At 42.0% G+C, this 27316-nt stretch overlaps 1 protein-coding gene across 21 annotated transcripts in view; it reads left to right on the forward strand.

Annotated features, from left to right (window-relative positions):
* The first annotated feature begins 287 nt into the window (after positions 1–287).
* LOC118357546 (transcription factor 7-like 2) overlaps positions 288–27316 on the forward strand; it is a 99061-nt gene continuing 72032 nt past the window's right edge. For 3 of the 21 annotated variants that reach the window (XM_035734758.2, XM_035734761.2, XM_035734769.2), the window contains exons 1-3: positions 316–863; positions 1011–1077; positions 1219–1343. In XM_035734758.2, the coding sequence (XP_035590651.2) occupies positions 675–863; positions 1011–1077; positions 1219–1343 (381 nt within the window). In that variant the 5' untranslated portion in view covers positions 316–674. Of the gene's footprint in view, positions 864–1010; positions 1078–1218; positions 1344–27316 lie in introns of all 21 variants that reach the window. The other 18 variants (XM_035734776.2, XM_035734777.2, XM_035734752.2 and 15 more) reach the window with 14 other exon arrangements.

Here is a 27316-nt window from a genome sequence, read left to right on the forward strand (position 1 = left end):
TATGCTTATTCAAGTTCATTCTGGAAAGCATGCGCGGTAAACTTTTGGCCCCTATGTCGTGACTTTTCAAAATTGCTACATTGAAACTGTAGAAAATAAGGAAGTGCTCTCTACTCATTTTCAGCGGGAGACCGCACATATATTGAATCCGTATTTACAAGTAACTCCAGTCATTCGCTTATTTTGCTATAACAGCACAAAAGCAAACAGGGGCGCTTCACTGTCCCGCGCTCCTCACCAAAACTGCCTTTTCCTCACCCGCTTTTCGAACTGCACACTCTTCCGTCGTCTTCCTCCAGCCTTTTTCTCTCTCCCTATTTATGAAAACGTCACTTCAAGTCCCTCCCTTTTTTGAATCTCATTAGTTTCTTGTGTGTTTCTCCCTGTCAATAATCCTGAATCCAGACTCTCTCTATTTCCATCCCTCTCTATCTGTCAATCAGCGCCGCCTTTGAACTGAAAACCACTCCGACCAACTTCAACTCACTCAATCCGAGCGGCTCAGCTCCATCTCCGGCTTCTTTTTCTGCCAAGGTTCCCCTCTTTTTAGTTTGTATAAACCGCCAGTGCTTGGAAAACGCCAATACAGACTCTAAACTTTAACTCGGATTCTAGATCACCAAGATCAAGGGTTTAAAACTTTGTGTTTTTGCCCCCCAAAATTGCTCGGGAAAATGCCGCAGCTCAACGGCGGTGGAGGGGACGATTTGGGTGCGAACGATGAAATGATTTCCTTCAAAGACGAAGGGGAGCAGGATGAAAAAATTTCGGAGAACTTATCGGCAGAAAGGGATTTAGCAGATGTCAAATCTTCTCTTGTAAATGAATCAGAAACAAATCAAAATAGCTCGTCAGATTCGGAGGTAAGTGAAATAATCGGAATCGATTGGGCATTCGTAGTCTACAAACATGTACTTATTGTGCGCGAAATGTGCAACCACGGTATATAAAAGTAATGATTTCCCTATGTTTTTCTTTAATGCAACCACTGTGTTTCGTTGTTTTTCAAGGCGGAAAGACGGCCTCCGCCTAGGTCTGAAACTTTCAGAGACAAAACAAGAGAAAGTTTAGAGGAGGGTGAGTTTCTGCTTGTCTGTCTCTTAGATTTGTACACAATGGCATATGAGCGTACCGAGTGGGTTTCTTCTAAAATCTCAGATGTATAAAAGTTGTCAAGGCACTTATAAAAGTTTTTCTTCTTTCCCCCCGCCATGTTAGCTGCGAAAAGGCAAGATGGAGGGCTGTTCAAGAGCCCACCGTACCCGGGCTATCCATTTATAATGATCCCCGATCTTACAAGCCCGTACCTTCCGAATGGATCACTTTCTCCAACAGCTCGCACAGTAAGTTCATTTATTTACAACGATGTGCGTACATTAATGGACACACACGACCCACGTAGCCTTGAACAAACGCGCATTGACACCCAGCTAGGTGTGTTTAGCTGTTAAATGTAGACAGAAGTTTCGCAACTTTTCATGAACTGTACAATGGCATGCATGTCGCTTGCAACAGTGTGCCTGCATGTTTCTCTGTAGCATTCTAGGAATAGGGATAATCAATTAATTTCCATCACCTCAAATAAAACAAATGGTATGCAAGGTCATGCGCACATGATGAATATTCTATTTTTTGTACACCTGTGATCAAATTATAGTACAAAATATGAACATGAATCTCAATAATAACATAGCAGTTTATAGTGGACAATTGAAAATTATTATTATTATGCTGCCTCTTCTTGATTTTATTATTATTATTGTTATTATTATTAGCATTGTTATTGTTATTATTATTATTACTGTATTATTATGTGAGTGTTTGTTAGGCTATCTCTGGCTTTGATTTCATACCGCCCCCTAATATAATGTTATACTGAGCCTTCGCTACGTTCGCTACAACCTCATTGAAAACGTTTTTTTCTTTAACGCTTAAAACACATGACCCATTTAAACTTTTTTTTAAATCCTAGGGCAGTATAATAACACCTAACACAAGTTTCTATAAATATATCAACATACAGGAAACTCAGAAAAGCATTGAGAAAGGACCTTATAAAAACAAAGCCAATGTGTTAATTAGTTTATTTATGTCATTTGCATTTGTCAAACTGTGTTGACATTCACTGAAAGAGGCCTGTCATTGACAGTTACTTTGAATATGCAGACATTAATATTTTTACCTCAAACATTTAAATAAATTTGAAATAATTTATTTATAGGCTGGAAATGGTTTGATTTTTACATGTTGTAGCCCATGTTTACCACGCTAGCCTGTAATGGGTAAACCATCGCTCTTAAAAGCATGTGCCATGTAAAATGTTATTTATAAATAAATTCATGTTATTTATTAGAGGCAATCAGCTCAGCTATAATTATGCATACTTACTCATTTACTCGCCACCTCCTAGTCCCACTGGGCAATAGCAATGCTTAGGCCGGATAATTTTCTAAACCTTAAAAAAAATAAAATATAATGGTTGCAATTACAAGTCATTGCTTTAGGACCTGTCATCTCATCTTACAAGGTTAAGGCAAAGACCAGGCATTAGGAAATATGATCTCACCCCCACATTTACCTCTGGGTAATGAAACTGATATTTGTTTCCTCAATTTAGTGCACCACACACACCTTGAAAATGAACACACATGTGATAGACAATGTAATGCACCCTTTTCTGTCTGACACATGTAAGTATTTTAAGCATGTCTTATAACATGTCTACAAAATAATTGCACATATATGGCACTTTATTTACATCTTACCGAATTATCTTGCTATTTGTATATTTTATGATTTGGTGTTTTTATTAAATGTGTGTCTTGTGCATATTTGTGACCGTTTGACATTCTTTACCATTATTACGCAGTAGTGTGTCCCTCATGTTCACAATACTGGTGCATTTGCAGGACTAGTCATCCTTTATTCCCATCAGTGCACACATCCACATTGGGTTTTAGCTGGCTATTTGTTTCAATGGGTTATTTTCTTTTTGCACATGTTCACTATAGTGCCAGGTCCAGTGCTTGCGCACATAACTTCCACATTAGATGCTTATATACCAAACTGATATGAGCAAAGTCATGGAATGCCCTTGCAGTGTAAGAAGATGCTGCTGTACATGTCTCAAATCTGATATCAGGTCTGTGTACAGTCTACCTCCTTGTGCCCATTAGTTCAGTGGTTGTCAGAGGTAATTCAAACTTGGAAGGTTTTCATAGTAGCCTATTTGATCAGTTTTGTTACACACTGTCATTCCGTCATTCTGTCTACTCCATACTCCACCACCTCCCTGTATGCAAGATAAGATCATCTGCAAAAATAACATTTTAGATAAACCCAGTGATCCGTGTTTAATTGGTTTACAATGCAAGGAGACGTTGCAAACGTGATCAAATGCACTATAAATGTTCAGTACAGCTTTATTCAAGATCACATCATACCTTTTTGGCTTATGATGGTTTACCTAGTGCACTAACCCAACCCTCCTCTCAGGTCGGTTACATTTAGCACCGTGTGTGTCCACCCATTAGTGTTTTTTTGTGTGTGGCTGTTGTATTCATAAATGTATAGCATCAATAATTCACCTGGGCATTGATTATCTGTCTTCCTCCCTAACTAGTAAGGAAGGCTACAGAATATAACTGGTACTGTGTCTGTGATTAGAAATGGCTAGCTCACTCCATTGTTGTGTGGTTCTTTGATAAAGCAGGCTTTGTTGGTTGCTTTTTCTCCTCAATCCAATTTTCTCATTTGATCAATTTTGGGTCTCATTGGTACAGACGGTTCAGTACTATTATTTTGAAATTCATGATTTGGCATGCGTGCAATCTTTTTTTGTTGTTTCCATACTTTTAGACATATAATGGCCCAATGTGATATGATTGTGATGTTAGTAATGTTACAGCCTTGCCACTTGATTTCTCTTTTTTTTTGCCAACTGGCCATGATCTTGACATTTTGGGCATGCCTTTCCATGGCTCCTGTGATTCCGTTACTGCATGTCTTTTTTTTGTGTGTGAGTCTGTGTGTGTATGTGTTTGAATGTGTGGAGGTTACAATAATCTGTCTGACCTCAGACAGCTATAACGAGCGTGAGTTTGTTTTTTCCAACCACCTAAATCTAAAAAGCTGTACAATTTGGGATAATTTAGCAATTTGACATGACGTTATGCCCAGGGTGTTAGGCCTCTTGCCCTCTTCTTCCCCTCGTCCTTCCATTCCTTCTTCTCCCTCCTTTCTTAACCTCACACAAAGGCCTGCTGGTTCAGTGGGAACAGGTTGAATTGGTGAAGTGGCCTGGCCAGCTAACTCCGGGTGCCATGCTGTTCCTTGCACCTCTCTCTCTCTCTCTCTGCGATTGTGCAGATGCTCATGCTAACATGGGGCTTTCTGAAAAGGTGACGGGTTAACTTCAGTGCTGCTGGCTAACATCACACCTCAACAGGTATGCAGAGAGGAAAGAGAGGGAGCGGGGGCTGGGCGGCCAGCACTCTGGCATAGGGCTGCAGGGCCGTAAATCCGCCGGGTTTATTTACTGCCTCAGACTTATGAATGTTAAGATATTTGACGCCACCCCTGGCCCCATAATTCCTGGGGCCTGGAGACTTTTGGCTGGGGTTTTTGGTTTTGGGTTTCAACGTCTAATTATGAGTAGTTTTAAAAAGAACCAAAAAAGAGAGAGGGAGCGAGAACGCAACACCCAGCATCCCCTGGTCTATTTAGAGTGAAATAAAGACACTCTCGAAACCCGTGGCGATTCCACAGGAAGCTTGGCAAGAGGCATTGTATGATTGAAACAATAGCCTTTTTCCTATTTTCTTTGTTTCACTTGTATTGTTGCAGCAGTATCTCTTCTATTGTGGTAGACCCACCTATTTAAATATGAATGGTGCTTGCCTTCACAATTAATGACTTACACAATTTTGACATTTTTGGGAGGGAATGTTGGATTTGTACATTAGCCCAAATGTAATACATAGTGTAATCCTTTGTGTGTATGTAGATGTACTGGTATGGCCAAAATTGTATAATTGACACACACAGTATCTTTTTAAACATGTTAGCAGAATATGCATAACACTAGTATATCATATGGATTATGTGTGTTCTGGTACAGCTCTGAATGGCTTGTCCCTGCGAGGTGAGGAAAGATATCTTAATGTGGATTTAGGGGATAGACCTACACCTTATCAAATTGGCTTTACATGTTAATAGGGCTTAATTGCAATCCGCAGGGGGTTCATGGCACTACGCGTCCACATTTAGTCTTTCCTCGCAAAATGCACTCCACATTTTTTTAGGCTGTGAAGGACACGCTCTCTTTCTCCCTCATGCCCTCTTTTTCCCTCTATCTTTTCCACTTCTTTCTCACCCCCCTTCCACTTCTTTATTTTTCTCATCCCATGCAAGGAAAATAAAAGGTCCTTATTTTTCTTGAGCTTGATAAACACCCATAAAAAGTGCAATCTGTTTTGGATTTGAGGGAGTAAAGTTGGGAAGTAAAGTTTGGCACCATTAAACTAAAATCGAGGCCTGCTAGACATTAGCGGCGCACTGCACATTCTCCAAGCTTAATTAGTCCAAACTGTAATTGTTCATGGTCTGCCAATAGGAGTAATGCTCAGGAAAAGTGGAGTTGCTCTAAATCGGCCCACAGTTTTTAAAACAATAAATCACTTGCATATTTGTGTCGTGATTCAGATGGAGGCTCGACCTCTCCCATCTCGACATGTGGTAAATTGTAAAGTCAATGAATCGCAGATGTAGAGAAAGAAAGAGAAAGAGAGAGGGGAAGGAGGGGGAGAGAGGGAGAGTACAGTAAGGTTTTGTTAGCGCCTAGTGAATGACTGGTAAAGATTTGCGATGTAAATATTTACTGATATTTTTTTCTTTCACTGGCAGGACTTAATTGTCTTATGCTGATGATGTTGGCAGGCTAAGCTGTGAAACCATACAAAAATGGCTCTCGGTCAGTTCGTTTGAAACGACACACAACAAAATCAGTCAGTCCAACATGTTTATGGGTGTGTTTTTAATTAGGTTTTTTAAATACTGTGATGGGAGTAGTTCCCTGGTGGTAGTGAACAGAGTTTGGGTGTAGTTTATGCCCAACTGCACAATCAACCCTGGTTTTGTTTAATTTATTTATCAAACCTATGCAATTGAGCTTTGGGTAATAGAACTACTAATCTCATGTTCAATTTCAAATGTGTGTTGTGCTGAATGCATATTTTTTAAATAAAAATAGGCCTATAACTGAAATATCTAACTTTTCTTCCTCAATAGAACTGTGGCTGGGAAGGCACATTGCATAGACTACTGACAAATACACTTTCCCCCATACCGCAACAACTAACCCCCCCCCCCAACCTTCCAATTCCCTATCACTGGGCCACACTACTATATGCTATTCTGTCTCAAAAAACAGCATTGGCTTAGCAGCTGTGCACTGGTGCCCCCCTCTTCTCCTTCCCCTCCACTCACCCCCTCTCATTTTCTCTCTCTCCCATGCATTTCCATAAAGCTCAACACAAAGATCTCACTGTACATCTGGAATGCAACTTTTGTCATCTGTTAAATATAGTCTTACTGCCGGCCCACAGGGCTTGGGGCTCCCTGAAACATGGAAATCAAATTATATCCTATTTGTGTGTTTGCATTTGCATCTATGTACCATATGTGTGCGGCATAGTATGTGCATGCAGTGTGCACTCACGTTTTATGTTCCATGTACTATGCTCCCTAGATCCGAAGTATGTAAGATGCATGGATGTTCCTTGAATTTCAAGGGGCAGTTCTTAGGATTCTTTGCTCTATTGTCCTTATATCTATCAAGTGTTCCAATACAAACGCACGTGTTGGGAGTGTTGGTTGCGTTAGCCCTGGACTGCTAGTCGAGATGTCAAGGTTTACCTTGCAGGCAATGACTCCTTAGATGATACTGATAGACAATCTCATCCTTTTATTCTATAATTCTACTGAAGCTCAAAGTTGTTTTCTCTTTCCATCAATTATGGGATCAATATAGTTTAGAGCAGGTGCTAGCAGGGGTTTGTATTCCTTTACAATAGAGCTGTGCTTTTGCACTGCATCCAGTAGAAAGATAAGATGTAGCTCTGTAGTATTGATTGCCTGTTTAAGGATAATTAGACCAATTACCTTTTATAGTGAAACTGTTTATGTAGCATTTTTTAAATGCATATGTAAGATATGTTACTGTATGTTTAAAAAAAATAATTATTGATACTTTTATTTGTTCAATTTAAGACTAGGTATATTTATTTTTCGTCTGAGTGTGCATATTTCTGTAAGCCCATTCATTCATTATGCCGTGAGTCTCCAGCAGCGAAAGGAGTTTAGCAGAGTGGGAGAGAATGTGGGGTTTAAGAAAAGCGGGAAATGCGTCCAGCGACGTGTGTGTGTGTGTGTGTGTGGTCTGAATAGGGCGCATAATTTCTGTGAATGCCGGGGCAATGAGAACAGCGACAGTTCCTCGTTCGATCTCTAAACAATAGTGCCCCCAGGCCTCACATTTATCTTCCCCTCCAAAAAAACAGCAAGACTAAGAGAAGGGGGGGTTGGGACGAGTTTATTGCTACAGTTGATGTGGACAGGCCATGTGTGTGGCTTTTCCTCTTAATGATTCTGGCCACTTCTCCACCTGTTTCCATGCCTCGTTATCAAAATGTCGACACCAAAAGCGTCATCGAGTGAATGGATTGTTTGATGGTGGAGGAATTTGGTGGTGCTGGGCTTGTTTGGATTGGAGTGTGTTTGGGGAGGGTCAAAGTGCAGGGAGGCTGACATGCTTTCTGTTGGGAAAGGAGCTGCTCCTCTAACCCTTTTATGATGAGAGATAAAAGTGCTTGAGTTTTCCATTGGGGGATGTGTAACTTTATCATAGCTCTTAAAGATCATGTTGGACTGTATAATGACTAGCCATGCCAATGTGCAGGGAACACCTGTAGTAGGCCAGGCTTGTATGGATGTGTCAGATTGCTCTAGATTGTTCCACTGTGTGGAAATCTCACTCAGGAGAGCTTAGTGTTTTTGGGAGAAGTGATTATGAATCATCACCTGCAATGTTTGGTGAAAATATGTGAACCACCACCCTTTAGCACTTAATCTTCCCTATACCATCTCACCATTGTTATAAGCTACAGCGAACCTACCCGTCTATTTTTAACTTCAAAGGGAAAATACATGGCATATATTAAGACATTGTCATTACAATATTAAATCCTGCATAAAAAGATTCTGCAGTCTGACGAGTGTCCTATTATGGTGATTATCTGCTGTATTTCAGATATTCACAATTGTCAAGGATTTCTGGATTTGTAAGGAGCATAGATAATTTGGTATCCTGTCTGTCTAGTTTGTGAATGCACATTTGAATTCTGGAACTTTCCCTTTGTTCAAATAATCTGGACAAAAACCTTTCAGATGCGAGGGACCGTTTTGTAATATGTCAAACACATCATGGAGAACCATGTCTTTTTTAAATCTTCTAATTCAACTTTTAATTGCAGGAGGATAAGCTCTGCGGAGTGGTTTGTGTGTGTATGAGAGCGCACTAATGAGGTGATTGTCTGCTTGTTTGCCGTTAAAAGTGCTGGATTTATAACTGCTTGAAAAGGTGAGGGAGCTTTAGAGCCAAAGCAGAAGAAATGTATCTACTAATCTCCAGATTATTGTAGGATTTAGAACAAAATGTTTCAGAGATTACTGTATGTAAAAATGCACAAGGCTAATGAAATGTAAGCCCTTTGCGCACACTGTGGAATAGTGAGAGATTTTACGGGTCTGTGCAACAATGTCCGGAAAAAAATTGATTAAGAAAACATTTCCAGTGTCAGCTCTTTAGCTGCCCGTTAGAAATCTATTTACATAAAATAATATTAGCCTACCCCTTAAAATAGACAGCTGTCACTTTGTGTACAGTAGATAACATTTCATGAGAATTGCTGGCCACATGGGCACATGCTATGTTGTGTTCTTAGTAGGCAGTAGAGTAGATTGAATACCACATCTGACACTGTTGTGGGATATTGTATGTTGTGGTCTGTGTGTGTGTGTGTGGGTGGGTGGGGGGGCTGTTTGTATGAAAAGCATAGGTTTAAATGCCACTAATGCATTCTACTCTCCACTGAGGAATGGTGTCAGCAGTGTTTGGGGTCAATTCCAAAAGTGAAGAAATTGACTCCCAGTACTGAGTGAATTGTCAATTGGCTTCCCAAGGGGTCAAAGTGAATTGAGTGTCTGTTTGGACAACTGGCCCGAGGTCGGATGAGTGGCCTTCGCTGTCAGCCAGAGGGGACTGATGTGGAATGAGGACCAAATCAACTGACAAGCAGAAGAAATGTAGCACTGTTGAAGTAGAAAACAATTGAATTCAGCATCCCAAGGTATGGGTTGAAATAATGACCTGTTGTTCATGGTGTTAGCAAGTCATATAGTACTAAGATAAATATCTACAGGGAAAAGGATGAAAGTAAAAGATGATTTTCTAGATTAGGCCTAGTACAGTATTATAACAGGTTTGATTGATAGTCAACTGAAACGATTTATACATAATAATTATAGAAAACAAATATGAAGATCTTTGAACTTAAGTGATTAATAAAATATTGAAAGTATACTAAGGGGTCTGGATTGTCCATCTTGCGAGGGTGACAGGTGAAGATCATGTGACCGGCTTCTGTGACGTCTGTCACGGTGCCCTTTAGAACGAGGAGTTTCTTTACCCCCCCCAACTTATTTTTTATCTTACCATTTACTGCCCCGGTATCTTTATGCGTCAAGCATTCTTCAAATATCAATAAAGATATATTACTGGCGTTGTCATAACAGGTGATGTTGAGTGGCAAGATTTCAGGATGGAATATTTTCCCAGTTTTAACTCTTTATCTTCTGGTTAGCTAATCTGCCTTTGCCCATGTGACTAGTCTATAATTTCTGTGAACAAATAAAACCCATTCAGACATTACAGTCGAGGTAAAAAAATATATAATACACATTTTATGGCCATACTAAGTCTTTATTGTCAATTCAGTCCAGATTCTGTCTGTCTGTACATATTTATTTGTCTTTGGAGGATTACCCTGAGCACTTTGACTAAACACTGAGCCTGTCTCTGGTCTATCCTGCACTGAGGCCTCAGTGGAGAGCAGCTGCTCTGGTAGGGCCAGGCGGGCGGAGGAATTCTCTGCTGTTTAAACAGTGGGTCGTCTTAGTGCAGGCCTGAAGGACCGGAGGGAAGGAAGTTCCTCTGTGTTTACATAGCTGAATTGTCCTGTGGGCCCCAGAGTGTCTAATGCACTACTGTTCAAACACTACACAAGTGTAGCGATGACCCCCACCCACACCAGTGTTCACAGCCATAGCCTCGTTTGTCTGTCTCTCTGTGTTTGCATGGTTGCCTACAGGCCTCATTTAGTTCTTAGGTACCACAGCCATGGGTTGCTTCAACCTGGAGGTTTGCATGATTGATATTAAATAAATACAAGACTGTATTTTATCTCAGAAAACAGGGGAGAGTTGAGAAAGGGTGGGGTTGAGACAGACAGACTGATAGAAGGGCCCTTTGCTCCACCAAGGCCTTGCCTACTGGGCAGCCAGACATTGACATATGGTTGAGTCATCAAACTAATTGTTGTTTGAATTACCTGTTATGATCCAATGACAAATCTCCCACCATTGGAGCGGAAAATGTAGCCGGGATTGGCATGATGTTAGCAAGTGTGTAAACTGCGCTTCAACAAGATGGATAAATGCAATTATTGGGCAGACCTGGAGAGGGGAAAATCCATTTAAAGTCTGTAACACTACACAGGGGCCGTGGTTAATTCATTTGGCCAATTTACGGGTGATGTATGAGTGTCGGGGCACATTAGTCATGGAGGGGAGTTGGGCCTGAGTGTCAGTCTGTGTGTGTGCAGGGGGAGGTTGCCGTTGAGATTCACTGCTGTAAAGAAACACAGTCTCTTTGGGACCAGACCCCCCTTTCTCCTCCCTACCTCCTTCTCCCTCTGCCTGCCATTTCAGCAGATAATACAAATGGACCCTCAGCAGGGAAATGACAAAAAGATACACTGAGTGCAGAAAAGCGGGATTGCTGTGCAAATGAGGCGAGGAAAGAGGCTGTGGTCCGCTGGGCGGTAGAGTGAGCACCGGCAGCATCTCCATACCAGAGACTGCAGCGCTCAATCAGGTCCAGTCCACTGCCCCAGCACTCAGCCTGGACCCCTGACCTCACATCCCCCCCATTACTAGTGGTATACTACTGGAGTACTTTTCATACAAGCAACAGTGGTGACAAGCTCACTATATAGCGTAAATATATTATGGATAAAGAAGTGCTAGCACTAGTAGTAGTAATAGTATAATGTTTCAAAGTGGCTACAGTAGTGTCAGTTGTAGGCCAAGCTGTTGTTGGACTACAACTCAATTATACCCCCCTGACCCAGCTTGACTCTGATACTCTCAGTGAACTCAGGGGAGTTTACAATTAAGTTACAATTACAGCATGGATTCCGATGTTTACTCCAGGCACGCTATCTCCTTCTCACTGTTCTCTTCACGGGCGATTGCCCTTCAAAACCAACTTCTCGTTTTGAATTTAATCATTGATCATTTTGGTCATAAATTCAGTCTTGTCCAAAAAACAGGGATTTGCTAGATGAAAGGAAAAAATTGTATGTTGCGGAATGAAGGGTACCGTAAGAGTTTTCCTTGGGTTGGGTTTATTTCAATCATGACCACAGCTGGCAGCACCCAAGTAATCATCAATTCGGAGCTCAGCTGCACGTGAACCGATCGTAATGCCCATGGTCAATTTGGTTTGATAATCGATATCCCTATGGGGCTAGTTAGGGACCAGCAGTAAATTACACCATGTACATGGGACATTATTTTTAAATAATAATAACTCAATATTTCAATGACTAAAAACCCTCAAACAACTATACACTACTGTTCAAAAGTTTTGGGCCACTTAGAAATGTCCTTGTTTTTTAAAGAAAAGCACATTTTTTGTCCATTAAAATAACATAAACTTGATCAGAAATACAGTGTAGACATTATTCGTGTTGTAAAGGACTATTGTCGCTGGAAATGGCAGATTTTTTAATGGAATATCTACATGGGCGTACGGAGGCCCATTATCAGCAACTATCACTCCTGTGTTCCAACGGCACGTTGTGTTAGCTAATCCAAGTTTATCATTTTAAAAGGCTAATTGATCATTAGAAAACCCTTTTGCAATTATGGTAGCACAGCTGAAAACTGTTGTCCTGATTTAAAGAAGAAATACAACTGGGCTTCTTAAGACTAGTTGAGTATCTGGAGCACCAGCATTTGTGGGTTAAATTACAGGCTCAAAATGGCCAGAACCAAATAACTTTCTTCTGAAACTCGTCAGTCTGGAGTGGGAGGAGTGGGAGGCCCCGGGTGCACAACTGAGCAAGATGACAAGTACTGTTGACGTAGAGACTGGTGTTTTGTGGGTACTATTTAATGAAGCTGCCAGTTGACGACTTGTGAGGCATCTGTTTCTCAAACTAGACACTAATGTACTTGTCCTCTTGCCCAGTTGTGCACCGTGGCCTCCCACTCCTCTTTCTATTCTGGTTAGGGCCAGTTTGTGCTGTTCTGTGAAGGGAGAAGTACACAGCGTTGTGCGAGATCTTCAGTTTCTTGGCAATTCCTCACATGGAATAGCCTTCATTTCTCAGAACAAGAATATACTGATGAGTTTCAGAAGAAAGTTCTTTGTTTCTGGACATTTTGAGCCTGTAATCTAACCCACAAATGCTGATGCTCCAGATACTCAACTAGTCTTAAGAAGGTCAGTTGTATTTCTTCTTTAACCTCTTGCTCCCATCTAGACATCTGGAAATGCAAATGCGCTACGCTAAATGCTAATAGCACTCGTCAAAACTCAAACGTTCATTAAAATACACATGCAGGGTACTGAATTAAAGCTACACTCGTTGTGAATCCAGGCAACAAGTCAGATTTTTAAAATGCTTTTCGGCGAAAGCATGAGAAGCTATTATCTGATAGCATGTAACACCCCAAAAGACCCGCAGGGGACGTAAACAAAATAATTAGCATAGTCGGCGCTACACAAAATGCACAAATAAAATATAAAACATTCATTACCTTTGACCATCTTCTTTGTTGGCACTCCTAGATGTCCCATAAACATCACTATTGGGTCTTTTTTCGATTAAATCGGTCCATATATAGCCTAGATATCGATATATGAAGACTGTGTGATCAACGAAAAAAATAGCGTTTTATAACGTAACGTAATTTTTTTAAATTAAAAAAGTTGACGATAAACTTTCACAAAACACTTCGAAATACTTTTGTAATGCAACTTTAGGTATTAGTAAACGTTAATAAGCGATCAAATTGATCACGAGGCGATGTATATTCTATAGCTGTACGTCTGGAAATAATGTCCGGGTAAACCTCAACCAAAATATCCGGTCGGAGACCGGAAGAACTGCGCTGCCTTGTGTCTGTTTGACCAAGAAACAAATCGTAGGCAAATGACAACACTGTTGACATCGTGTGGAAGCTGTAGGTATTGCAACCTCGGCCCCATTTAATGTGGATCACGTTTAACAATGGGTTGAAGTGGCGCATGGATATATTTTCCCATTTTCAGTGATCAGATTTTCCTGCACTTTTCGATGAAACACACGTTCTGTTATAGTCACAGCCGTGATTTAACCAGTTTTATAAACGTCAGAGTGTTTTCTATCCACACATACGAATCATATGCATATACTATATTCCTGGCATGAGTAGCAGGGCGCTGAAATGTTGCGCGATTTTTAACAGAATGTTCGAAAAAGTAGGGGGTAGGAGTAACAGGTTAAATTAGGACAACAGTTTACAAACAAGGAATGGTGGTCCAACCCAAAACCATTACACACTGGCGTTTACCTCAGCTCATTGGCGATCTACCCAGCTAGATTTCAAGAAGATCATTGGGCAGAAATACAGTCCATCAACGAAGCTTCGCTAAAATGATTGGTGCGCAAGGAAGTCATTGCTCGTTGTCTTCAAATCAGTTCACTTCGGTCAATACTCTCCGCAAAAAAAACAATGGCGTTTGGTTGTGTTGCAAACATCCAGAGGAATGCACTGAAACCAACCATGACTAGATAAACGATGGTTTACCGTGTGAAATTACGTCAAATGTTCCATAAAAAATTTATAGAGATGGAATTCACGGCACAAACGGGTTACAAAATGTTTCGATTTAAGCTATAAAAATGGATTTTATCAAAGAAAACTTCATTTGTTCACTGGGACCCTCAGGAAGAGAAATAAGAGCAAGATATCAGAATGTAAAGTCATAACTTTACCTTCAGATGTGAATGTGTAAAAACTGTCATGGCGGAAAATGTTTCTGTTGTTGATTGCTCTTCTCAAACAAAAACATGGTATTTGTTCTCTGTAATAGCTATTTTAAATTGGAAAACATATTTTGATTACCACGATTATAATCTTTTGGAGGGTGTAAGACACTTACATTTTCAAGAATGTTTAATGATACGATGTTGTATTTTTAGTTGTCGCTCTGAAATTTCCCCTGATGTTGATCCCTGTACAGGGATCGCAGCCATACGAGGTTTTAAGAAGGCCAGTTTTATTGCTTCTTTAACCAGGACAACAGTTTTCAGCTGTGCTAACAAAAGGGTTTTCTAATGATCAATTAGCCTTTTAAAATTATAAACTTGGATTAGCTAACACAACGTGCCATTGGAACACAGGAGTGATGGTTGCTGATAATGGGCCTCTGTACGCCTATGTAGATATTCCCCCCAAAAGTCAGCCGTTTCCAGCTACAATAGTCATTTCCAACATTAACAATGTCTACGCTGTATTTTTGATCATTGTGATGTTATTTTAATGGGCCAAAAATGTGCTTTTCTTTCAAAAACAAGGACATTTCTAAGTGACCCCAAACTTTTGAACGGTAGTGTATATTGGATATTGAAATATTTTAATGAGATTTTAATTTAATTGTGTAATTTATTGACAGTCCCTATCTATCCCCAGAGTCCCTATCTAGCCCCAGAGGTAGGCTATAAAATGTCAAACCGACTTTGCCACAGTCGCACACCATTCGGCTGATGGTAATTGGCGAAATCAGGAAGTTCCAAGGCCAAATCAGGAAGTTCAGCACCCCTTTAAAGAAGCAACATTACTCAACACTCATAGAAATGTTTATTTTTATACAGTGGACCGAACGTCTTTTTGTCTCTCTCACAATCTGTACCCTATTTAAAGTTGAAAGATTTGGCCTGCTCTGTACACAGTCATTGTCTCCCGGGAGAGAAACCACTCAACAGTTACGCAAGTCGAGCGGTATGCAAAAATGGTGGTTACAGCGGGGCGGGCGAGAGACTGGGGGAAGCGTTGGTTTATAGCTCCAAGCCACAGATTGAATCAGGGGTTTGATATCTGAGAAACATGAGAGGGTATGGCCTCTCTAGCCATGGTATTGAGGCTTTGTAAGTGGTCTTGATCACACTTAAGTGCCTCTTGGTTAAGATGTTGCTGTGTGTGTGCCTACTGTGTGTGTGTGCACTGTCAGAGGAGTTGTGGGTTAGTGTTTGTCACCTGACTGCCAGGCAGCGAGCTTCAGGAAACCAGAGTCACTGTGTGAATGCTGGCACTTGTTCGAGACAGGTGTCAGAGCTGCCTGCCATGGCGCCCACCCTGCTACACACACAGCAGCTGGGAGGGCAGGAGTCCATGGCTGTGGTGTGGGGTTAGGAGAAGGTATTGGGTGGAATTCTTCGCCCTAATCTCAGCAGGGATTAGTGTTGTTAGCAGGCCGCTAGATGCTACTACTGTGGACCAATATCAGCATTTCATTACTTAATCCAAGGGTGTGGGTTAGTTTGCATTATAGGCCTAGTGATTGGAGCTGTAGACTCCTGTCCTTCCAGCTTGCCAGAGCATAATCTTCCGTACTCAACCTATCTGCTATTCCCCAAACCCTTAACCCCAGAACTATGGCAGAGTTGGAGATTGCAACAGGAAACTTTTATTGTCAGGGCCATGGAGTGGATGTGCATGAGATCAAAAAATCGAATTAAACTTTATTAGTCAAATGCGCCGAATATGACCTTACCGTGAAATGCTTACTTACAAGACCTTAACCAACAGAAAGGAAAAAATAATAAAAAGTAACACAACAAAATAACAACAACGAGGCTATATACTGTATCTAGGGGGTACCTGTACCAAATCACTGTGCAGGGGTGCAAGTTAGTCGAGGTCATTTGTACATGTTGGTAGGGCTGAAGTCACTATGCATAGATAATTAACAGCGTAGCAGCAGTGTAAAAAATGGGGGAGGTCAATGTAAATAGTCCGGTGGCCATTTGATTAATTGTTCAGCAGTCTTATGGCTTGGGGGTAGAAGCTGTTAAGGAGCTTTTGGTCCTAGACTTGGCACTCCGGTACCGCTTGCCTTGTGGTAGCAGAGAAAACAGTCTATGACTTGGGTGACTGGGGTCTCTGACAATTTTTGGTCTTTCCTCTGACACTGCCTAGTATATAGGTCCTGGATGGCAGAAAGCTTGGCCCCAGTGATGTATTGGGCCATACACACTACTTCCTCTCAGCCTTATGTTTGCCTGGGATGCTGTCTATATTCTCCTCCTCCACCCACCACCCCCACACCTCCTCATCCTGTAACTTGGCCTGTGGCGTCGCTTTGCGGACCCCACATTTTACGAATCCCTCTGGAAGAATCCCTCAATTTCTCAACATGCCATGTGGTTGGTAACATCCAACCATCTTCCAGAATCCCCCCTCCTCCCTACTTCCAAGTCGCTCACCACTCTCTTGGGAGAACAACTGCTGGTCGCGCTCTGTAGGCCAACAGAATTCCTCACCCCGACTAAAAAAAAAAACAGCTTGGAAGTTTTCTATATATGCTAAGGATCGTTTTACAACATAGGACGTGCCACTAGACGCAACTGTTCTCATTTAGTGGGGAGCTGCCAGTCTTATTAGGGTCATTAGAGGGACAGATATTTTTCACAACCATTATACTGTATATGGATTCAGACTTGGCCCAGTCTAAATGACTCAACTTGGCGAGTCAGTCTCATATATCCCCCTGAAAGTTCCTGTGCTGATTTAGCCTATGGTGCTCTGTTCTAATCGAGGAGAAGAGATGGGAGTCACCATAGTGTTCTTGTTGGTAGGGGAAATGTTCTGTTGCATTGATGTCTTCTTTGTCCCTCCCGTGGTTAGGAAAGATTTATAGCCCTCCTCTGGCCTGTTGGGGTGCACCCCCCATTAGCACGAGGCTCCAAATAAATGTTGTAGAACATGACACACCAGGGTGCAACCAATCAGGACAAGATATATACCCAACGACCAAACGAGCAGCCAATCAGCCTGGGGATTTACAACCAGTCAGACCCAAGCATTTATCTCTCAAGTTCAAGTATTTATGAGCACCGGTGCAGCAATATTTGTGCTATTAAGTTCTTGCCTAAACTAACCAGGATGTGTTTTTCTTCATTGGTTTTGGCTTTGGCATTTGTAATAGTGTCAATATCGAATCAATATCGGTCGGCATCAGTGTTGGTTTGAAGCACATCTGAGTAGCCAACACTTCGAAATTATGGGCTAGAGATTGAGATGCTTGGGGAGCTGTGGTCAGAGATGCTGGGAAAGCCGACCTCTAATTGTTCACAGAAGCCATTGGCAGGAAGAGCGAAGCATCAGCAGGGCGGACACTGAGCGGAGCTCTCTCACTGCTGAGTTTTCAGGAAAGGAGCCGAGTCCCAGGATGCTCCCCAAAGACAAACTGCCAGGCCCAGAGAGAACACATAAACCGAACTCTCTTCCCTCTCTCCTTTTAAGAGACAAACACTTTTCCTCACTTTTAAATTGCCCTTGTTATGTGGTTTACCAAACTAGGCTGTTGGGAGCCGATTTGTTTTGCATAGGCCCATGTATTATTTTCTTCATGAAAAATAAGGGTCTATTTTCACTGGCACTGATAATAGTATTATAGTTTTTTTTTTAACTAACACTGTCCTGTGTTTGTATTCTTCATTCCTTTTTGATCTCTGTCACAGATGCTTGGCAAGAGGCACATCTGCTTTCTCCCTCCCACCCCACACTTGTAGCACAAATCCTGTTTTGTGGTGTTTTTGTGTGCCATGATTTAGCAAATAACATCAGTAATGATTCAATTGGGCATAAAGTAATTGAGAGGCGGCCTGCTTGCCATCTGTCTCGTGAGATTACTGTTTCTGTGTAATTAAAAGTGTGACCTTGAGGCCGTGGTAGGATGGGCTGTCAGAACCACAGGCCCAGGCTGGGGGACGGATGTGTCCTGTATACACACTAGTGATGCGCGGGTTTACTCATAATCTGCAATCCCTGCAGTTATATCCGCAGGTTTAGGGTTATGGAATATTGTGTGGATCAAGGGCAGGTGGGCGTGCAGGCTGGTTGAATAAAGAGAAAACAATACCTTAAAAATCCATATATATATCATTCTTGTGCAATTTTTATCTATAGGCTACACTGAGGTTTTTCTTTCATTATTTTAGGCTATCCGGCATTAGTGCATAAGCCTAAGCTTTCGGGCCTAACTGTACGAGCGCCAAATGGCCTACACGCCAATCGCCAAATGCTTTTGGGAATGGGTAGTGAGCAAGGGTTTATTTAGTCTTCTAGGGCAACATATAATGACAGAAGAGAAGCTGCATGTATATAATTATAGACAAATTGACTAACAAATAGCCTTCCAAAATGTCTGAAATTATAAGCAGAAAAATATATTAAAAAATCCTGCACCTCCTGTCAAAATAACATTCTGCTGTCTCTGACTTTAGCCTACAGCGCATTGTCTATATTTGCGGGTTAGGGTCGGGTGCGGGCCTCAGATTTTCAATTTATCACATATAGTCAGGTAGTTGCGGATGGGTTATTAGCAGTTGCGGGCGGGTGCGGGTGAACAAACAGCTGGCCCGCGCACCACTAATACACACAAGTACTGGTCCGTGTCAAAGCCCCAAAACCTCCTTCAATTTGGAGGGGCGAGAGGAGCCCCACAAAGTCATGGTGATCCCTGTGTGCATCCAGTGTAACCACGAGGGGGCGGAGAGATAGGGAGGTGAAGGGGGGGCTGAGGGGGGCCGAGGGTGGAGCTGTTTTAACTCTGATTTCACGTCTGGTTTTGTTTTGACTCCAGAGGATCAGTTTCCCTTGGACAGTGTCCAGAGACTACAGAGCCTGCTTTTTTCACCCCTCTGAAATCCCAGAGTGAAGGGTCCTGTAAGGCCCGGAATTGGATTTGAAATTTTATCTTGTTGCATGTAGTAAACAGGACAAGGAGACAAGGGGTGAACTCTGCATGTGTGTGTGTGTGTGTGTGTGTGTGTGTATGGTATGCATATTCTTTGCATCCCCATTGTGGTAACACGCCTAGGTCAGAAAAGGAACTTAACAAATATATCATGATTACACATACACACACATTCACATACAAACACAGGATGCATGGCTGAAAAAGACATTAGACGATGTTACCAGTGTGGGCTGGATGGCGTCTTGCAATACTTCCGCTGGGAGCGGTCAGGGGGAAGAGAGAAAAATAAGGCCGAAACAAAAATAACTGTTTTAATTGCTATGGCGCAGCCACAGTGTGCCTGGCAAGGCTCGGGTGAGGTGGCACCAGCCATAGGGGACCATGACCGAGACTGGGCGAGGCTCCAGGGAAATTACAGGGTGCTCAGGGCAAGAAATAGAGCCGGCGGCCTCCACTGCCTGCTACCCCTTCAGCAGTCCGCCTGCTCCACTTCAGCTATCATCCCCAAGTGCTACTGTTGTCATCTCCTACCACTTTCCGCTCACTGTTTCATATTGTTGCTCCAGAGATAATTGGAGAAAGGTACTCCCACATACACAACGTCTTCCTTCAAGGTATCTTTTCAAAGTTACTTTGTTTCACGTAGTCAGCATTTCAGTCAATAGACCTGTGTAGCGGTAGGCTTAGACATTCACAATTTGGAAAAAACCCTCCATACTTTCTAGTGTAGCAATATTTGGGCTAAGTTTCTCGATTTGAGATCCTTCTTTTCTTATTTTTTTATCCCATTTCAGTGTTCTGTTGTACTCTGCGCTTATTTATTCTAGCCTCTCAGGCTATCTGTTTCTCTTTCTCTCTGCTCTCTCTTTCTCTCTGCTTCACTCTCTCCCCCTTCCTCTCTCCTCCCTCTCCCTCTCCCCCTCCTATCTCACACAGTATGTGCTCTGATTACCTCTCGAAACTGGCAATAAGTTGATTGCTTTACAGAGATGATGTAAGCCCATGCCCTAGGGTACATCAGGTTGGATTTCTCCTGCTTTATCTTGTAAAGCCTAAATTAACAGCTGGTTTGGTTGGAGTTCTTCTGGATCTGACTAAAGGATTAGGCTTCGTCCTCATGTGAGTCAATCTGGTTTGATTTATTGCAGGTCTATCAAAAAAGATCAATGGGAGTCCTTTTGAAAGTAAATCCTTAATGTCATCATTGGGATTTTTTTTTCTCTCACACTCTCTCTTTCTTATTCTCTCCCTCCCCCCTCTGTCCTCGTCTATCCTCCTGTCTTTTCTTCCCCCTAACCCATCGTTGATAAGGAGGGAGCTAGCGATCTGCCCTGTCGATGGTATTCTGTTGTATCATCGGATGGATTTTTCTCTCGCTCATTAGCTATCCATCACGGCGAGGCAGACTGAAGCCGAGCTTTAGCAACACAAGCCCTGATCACACCCCAAACGTGTCCCCTTATTTTTTTATATATTTTTTTTAGTGCATCTACCTATTTCTGTATTTTCTCCACAGTTGAGCCATCACTCAGATATGCTCTAGTATGGCTACAGAGCCTGAGCACTAGCCTAACTTTTGTGTGCTTCATTTCTCTCTCGCTGTATGCACTATTTCCCAAAGAAACTCAATGACGTAACCTAACTATTTTTTTTAAAGGTCAATGAAAGCCTGAATGTCTTATACTGTAGATTGGATGTAATGGTTCTGCATGTGAATGAATAGCAAAAAAGGCCTTATCCTTCAACTACTCATTTTCAATGGGTAGTGCCCCATCTGTTTTGTGTTTACATACAATACCTTAGCACTTGATGCGAGGGAATAATTTGTAGTTCTATCATAACCTATACATTCAGCCACTCACATTGCCTAGGCCTACTCATACTCAGACACACACAAAGACATGGAAATGCAAAAAGTCCAGATTGACCTGGCAGCTGTTGCGAAACAAGATCCAGCCATGTTATATATTCCTCCCTCTCCCCTTCTCTCTCTCGCTCTCTCTCTCTGTCTCTCTCTGTCTGTCTCTCTCTCTCTCTCTCTCTCTCTCTCTCTCTCTCTCTCTCTCTCTCTCTCTCTCTCTCTCTCTCTCTTTTCAGTCTCACGTTCTCCTATTCCTCCAACAACAGGCTCATTCTGTTGTACCTCCAGTCTTTTTTCTCCACTCTCTCTCTCAAGGCCTTGACTCTTAAGGAATCTGTAACTTGAAGAATAGGGCTGTGGCGGTGACGCAAGGGTAGATGGACAAACACAACTGACATTGATATTGGCTGGGCATTTAGATGTGTGTGTTGGGCGTAAGACTGCTTGTTGATGTGTTTGTTTGTATGCTATGTAGTGTTCTAGTTGGTTCATGGATGGCAGGGATAGTAGGTTCTCAGAGTTCTCTCAAGGATGGTTCCTTGTTCTCCGAATCAAGGAGGGAAAAAGTGATGGGGGGGAAAATATTGATACAGTTACATATCAAACCAGATCAAAAATCAAATCACATTTCATTAGTCACGTGCCAAATACAACAGGTGTAGGCCTTACCGTGAAATGCTTACTTACAAACCCTTAACCAACAGTGCAGTTCAAGAAATAGAGTTAAGAAAATATTTACTAAAGGATCAGGATATTATGTTGGAAGATATATCGTATCATATCGTTTTGGTAATATCGCATTATCATTTTTGCGTTAGTTGGCTGTACCTGCACAAAAAAAGCTTTTTTTTTTTTAAATAGGGAGACAATTTGTTTTCAGCACTTTTATTTCCATGACTGATCAAAACAAGTTTTCTCATGGCTCGCTCTTGTCCCTCTGCGGAAGACATATGGTGAGCAAGATGTTTCCAACATCGAATCGCAACAAAAATTGAGTATTGAATCATAATATATATAGAATTGTGAGAATCGTGGGTATTGCATTACATATTGTATCGGCACCAAAATATCATGATAATATTGTATCATGAGGTCCCTGGCGATTCCCAGCCCTGCTTTTCATCCATCCTCAACCATACACCTCCCTGAGGTGTCCTCTGCCTTTCGCCACTCTTTTTCTTTGGTTAGATTTTGTGTGTGTCTGAGCACGCAAGTGTGTGTGTCTGTGTGCAGCAAAAGCTTGGGGCCGATCGATGTCAAGTTCAGGTGTGTCCTCCTTGCAGATTTGGCTAGCTGGCAGACCAGGGGTGGAGGGGCTGTGGGGGGAGATCGACGGGATACGTGGGAACGAAGGGTTTGCTGTCAGCCAGCTGGACCTCTTAATCCTATAGCCTTGGGGAAAGGGTGTGTGTATGTGTCTAGTAAAGGTTTGACAATTTCAGCACACCTGCTACAGTATTTGGCCCAGCTGAGCCCACATTTTGTGTGTGTGTGTTTGTCCATGTCCCGTATTGTGTGTGTCTGTGCATTTCATCTCCACTGTGTTTGCTGTAGTCCTCACTTTAACAGCACACTGTATATTTATGTAGAGACGACACAGCCTCACCCCCTTGATGTTCGAAATGCGATGGGGGTTGGGGGTAGGTACTGCACGGCTGGTTGGGGGATTGGGGGCAGGGTAACAAACACTGCCAGTATCCCCCCCCCCCTATTATCAAACAAATGCCTATTCTCTGATTCATACACACATTATTTTCACCTCTCATTGTAGCTTAAACAACATAAGAGAAAGCAGCCGATTGCATCATCTCCCGCCGTTCATTAAAAGCGAAAAATACTATTTAGCCACATTCCTTGCAAGCTTGCTCTCTCGTGCTCTCTCACTCACACCACTCTTTGTCTCTCCCTCTCCCCCTTTCTCTGTCCGTCTTCCTCTCTCTCTCTCTCTCTCTCTCTCTCTCTCTCTCTCTCTCTCTCTCTCTCTCTCTCTCTCTCTCGCACTCTCGCACTCTCTCTCCCCTATCTCTGCCTAGCTTGCTCTCTCTTTTTTGGCGTAGACTTTTGCATATATCACAGGCTGGCAGACTAAGAGCCTGGGACTTCCCCACGCCACACTCCAAGCCTTTGATCCTTTGCTTTGGAGGTAACATCAAAAGGAGAGGCATAGAAAGGCAGCTACTACTGTGAAGTTCAATGTTCAACTTGATGGCTTGGCTGAGGGCTTTTTTTCTCTCCTCCTCCCGCCGCTGCACTGCTTCCCTCAGCTGACAAAAACACACAGTTTGTAGTCAAGGTTTTTTCTAGTCCATGTTAACCTTTATGGAACCTATCTGGAACACAACAAGAACCAAAAAGCACCTCATGAATCTGTATCTACATCTCTATAGGTTTATATATAGGTTTATTCATAGCCTCTTTATTAAGGTGTGCAGTGTAAATTATTGCCCATGCCAGGACCAAGCATTTTCTTCTTAATGCGTGGAGGACATGCAGCTCCCAATATTGCAGTGGGTTGCGTCGATGCTGGGCCTCGTTGGCGGATGGGTCCAGAAGAGAGGATAATACTCCATATTGTTTGCTACACGCATGTTCAGATGTATTCATCTGCCTGTTGTTTTTTGAATCTTTTTTTATCTGAGAACTGTCAGAATGTGTTAAGGGGAGGAGAACATCCAGCCTTTCAGGTCCCGTGTTTACATGGGCGTGCGAGGCACACTATTGTGTTCACTCACTGGTAAACCACACATAACTGATCTAATGATGAACGCTTAGCTTATTATCAGCATCAGTATGTCAAAAATGATCCCTTCGAGAAAACGATTTCAGAATTTAGCTTATTCTGGATGTGGCCATGTGAAATACCACAAAACTAGTGAGAATATAGGATATATAGGAGCTAAATGGTATAATATAGTGAGACTCTGGCGCTACGGGAAAATATCTTTTCCTCTCTTTTAAAAAAAATCTCTGTCTCATTGCACCAATTAGTAAAGACTTGTGGACTGCTCTCTCTCCTCTCTCTCTCACACATGCACACACACACTCACACATGTCATTAGCCTGCCTGCTGTAACGCGGGCGGTTGTGCTGAGCTCTACCTTATCTCCATGTCAATCACAGCGTGTGAACATCAGTGTTAGGATCTCCATCCAGCCTGGCTGTCAGTGTGTGTAACGCCCGCTTTGGCCCGGAGCCGCACCTCCCCAGCTAATAGATGCAAAATGAAACTGATCAATAGATGGCCACAGCTCGTTATCGACGTATTATCATGGTGTGGGATTTCTGTCCGTTTTTAAGGGGCTCGTAGAAGAGGTATGAAGAAGGGAGTAACGAAGTGTTTTCAGATGTACAGTATATCAGCTCATTGGTGACAAAAAAAAAATATATATATTTTTAAGATGATTTATTTATTTTAAATTATACAGGGCAGTGGTCACAAACAGCAGGATTTCTCACACTGTCCTCTGTATCTTTCTCCCTTTCCACTACATTTCCCTTGGCTGGTGGAGATAACTCATAGGAAAACCAAACAGGGACATTTGTAGCAAAGCCAAACAGGGAGTTGGTAAAATACCTTATTAAAGATTCATCAATAATTGGCTTTTGTGCCCATGTTTGTGTCGGTGGTGAAGGAGAATGTCTTCAGAGTCAGACCGATCACCCAGTGATTAAGCAAGGCTGTAATTAGCCGTGTGTGTGTGTGCACAAGGCAGAGAGGGGTGTGTGTGCAAGGGGGGGAGTCATTGGCAGTTGATTTGGAGGTGAGGGGCGGGGGCGCCTGGGTGGGGTACCGAGGGACAGGAGACGGGAAGGAGAAACACCCACGCAGACGCAGCCCGGCCCAAGTAGCAGCCTCCCTGACCCTCCCGGGGTCCTGTTGTCACGGCAGCATCCTCCATTTTAATGAGCTCCAATAACCACATCCTTATTACTTATTTATTTATTAAGCCGCGACAGTGAAGAGCTAGTTTCCTACTGCTATATTGTGTGTGTGTGTTTAATGGATGAAAAATAATTATTCCTGTATCACAGTCAGTAAGATCATATGGCCCTCAGGAACGGCAGATTAGTCGATGTGTTTAAACTAGGCTTAATCTGTTGGAGGTATGAGGATGTTTTCTGTAGGATACTGTATTACAGTTTTTTTACAATCACTTTAGCACTAATTTAGGAACCTTGATGTCGTTTTTCAAAACTCTAGACACAAAACTCACAACCAATGATCAAAATGCCAATTTTTCAAAACTATACCACTTTTTCCAATTGCTTGGATACCCAACAGTTACTTATCATTTTGAGCAGTTGTATCAATTGATAGTTAGATCATTGTAATGAAATGAATAGACAGTCATTTCAGATGTAGTGTGTGAATTTCATTTTGAAATGGTAATAGTTTGATGAACAAATGATCTTAGCTTTATGTAGACGCATAGTTTTATGGAAACTGACAAACAATATTCCATGTTTAGATCATGAAAGTTTCAGGATAACGAGATCCATTGACACCTATTACCGTGGAACTTGAACCAATTGGACTACATTATCTATGGATGTAATATTTCATCATCATTCTTTATCAGACACTGTTTCTATGGTCCCATGTACCACTTTTCCTGACCACGTTTTCAGATTTGACATTACTGTACACTCACCGGCCACCTTATTAGGTACACCTATCTAGTACTGGGTAGGACCACTTTTGCCTCCACAACAGCCAGAATGATTCACGGTGTTGTACGTTAAGAGATGCCCTTCTGCACACCACTGTTTTAAACAGCTGTTATTCAAGCATTTGTGGCCTTTCTGTTAGCTTGAATGAGTCTGGACATTCTCTTCTGACCTCTCTCATTAACAAGGTGTTTTGCCCACAGAACTCCCGCTCACTGAATGTGTTTTGTTTATCGCACCATTCTCTGTAAACTCTAGAGACTGTACTGCGTAAAAATCCCAGGAAGGCAGCTGTTTCTGAGATGATGGAATCACCATGTGTGGCATCAACAATCATACCATGGTCAAAGTTGCTTAGATTACTCATCTTGCCTGTTCTAATGTTTGGTCGAACAACATCTAAAGCTCTCTACTCTATATACTCTACATATTGAGTTGCAGGCAGCCACATGATTCGCTGTTCGAATGTAACCTTCCTTGATGAGCTAAATCAGGTCTGTAGAACTGATGGCATGACCTATGTCATTGTGTGGGATAATGTCAGGTTCCACCATGCTCAAACGGTGCAAGCATGGTTTCAGGCCCATCCGCAATTTACCACCCTGTACTTACCCCCATACTCTCCTTTCCTTAACCCGATTGAGGAATTTTTTCTCCACATGGAGTTGGAAGGTAGGCGCCCTCATGAACAAGCCGCCCTTCTCCAGGCCATGGATGACGCATGCAATGACATCACAGCAGACCAGTGTCAGGCCTGGATTCGCCATGACCGAAGATTCTTCCCAAGATGTTTGGCTAATGAAAACATCCATTGTGATGTGGATGAGATCCTGTGGCCAAATCCACAAGACAGGATTGATGGAAATATACAGTAAAAAATATTTTGTTTTGCTTTTTACAGTAAGCCAGGTGAGGAACACTGCAGTTGACCTTTAACTGTTTTTTCTTTTTTTTGTAGCTAATTATTTTTGCTTTGATTCAAAGAAACCTATGTTGTGATTTTATTGTATTTCATCACTAAATTTCATATTTTGTTCAATGATTCCACTGTGTCTGTAGTATTCTCTCTACGAGTCCTTTTACAGTGATGTATTTACGTGTAGTAGCATAATGAAACATGAATCACATATTTTGTACTACAATATGTAATGATTGTACGAACAACTACACAGTGAAACTATTGGTATCTTGTGTGTGGGTGATCTAAATTAATGTTCCTATGGTATTTCATGATAAATTAGTTATTTGAACCCATGATTCTGCAAGTGCAAGGTTTCTTTAAAGATATGAATGCACAATGCAATGTTTTGAAGTGATGACCGTGTGATGACCGTTTTGAGTGTTGTGTCTAGAGTTTTGAAAAATGAACACACGGTTCTGAAAATAGTGCCTAGGTGATTGTTAAAAACTGTAAT

This window comes from Oncorhynchus keta, chromosome 24 (genome assembly GCF_023373465.1).
Source record: "Oncorhynchus keta strain PuntledgeMale-10-30-2019 chromosome 24, Oket_V2, whole genome shotgun sequence".
Taxonomy (NCBI): domain Eukaryota; kingdom Metazoa; phylum Chordata; class Actinopteri; order Salmoniformes; family Salmonidae; genus Oncorhynchus; species Oncorhynchus keta.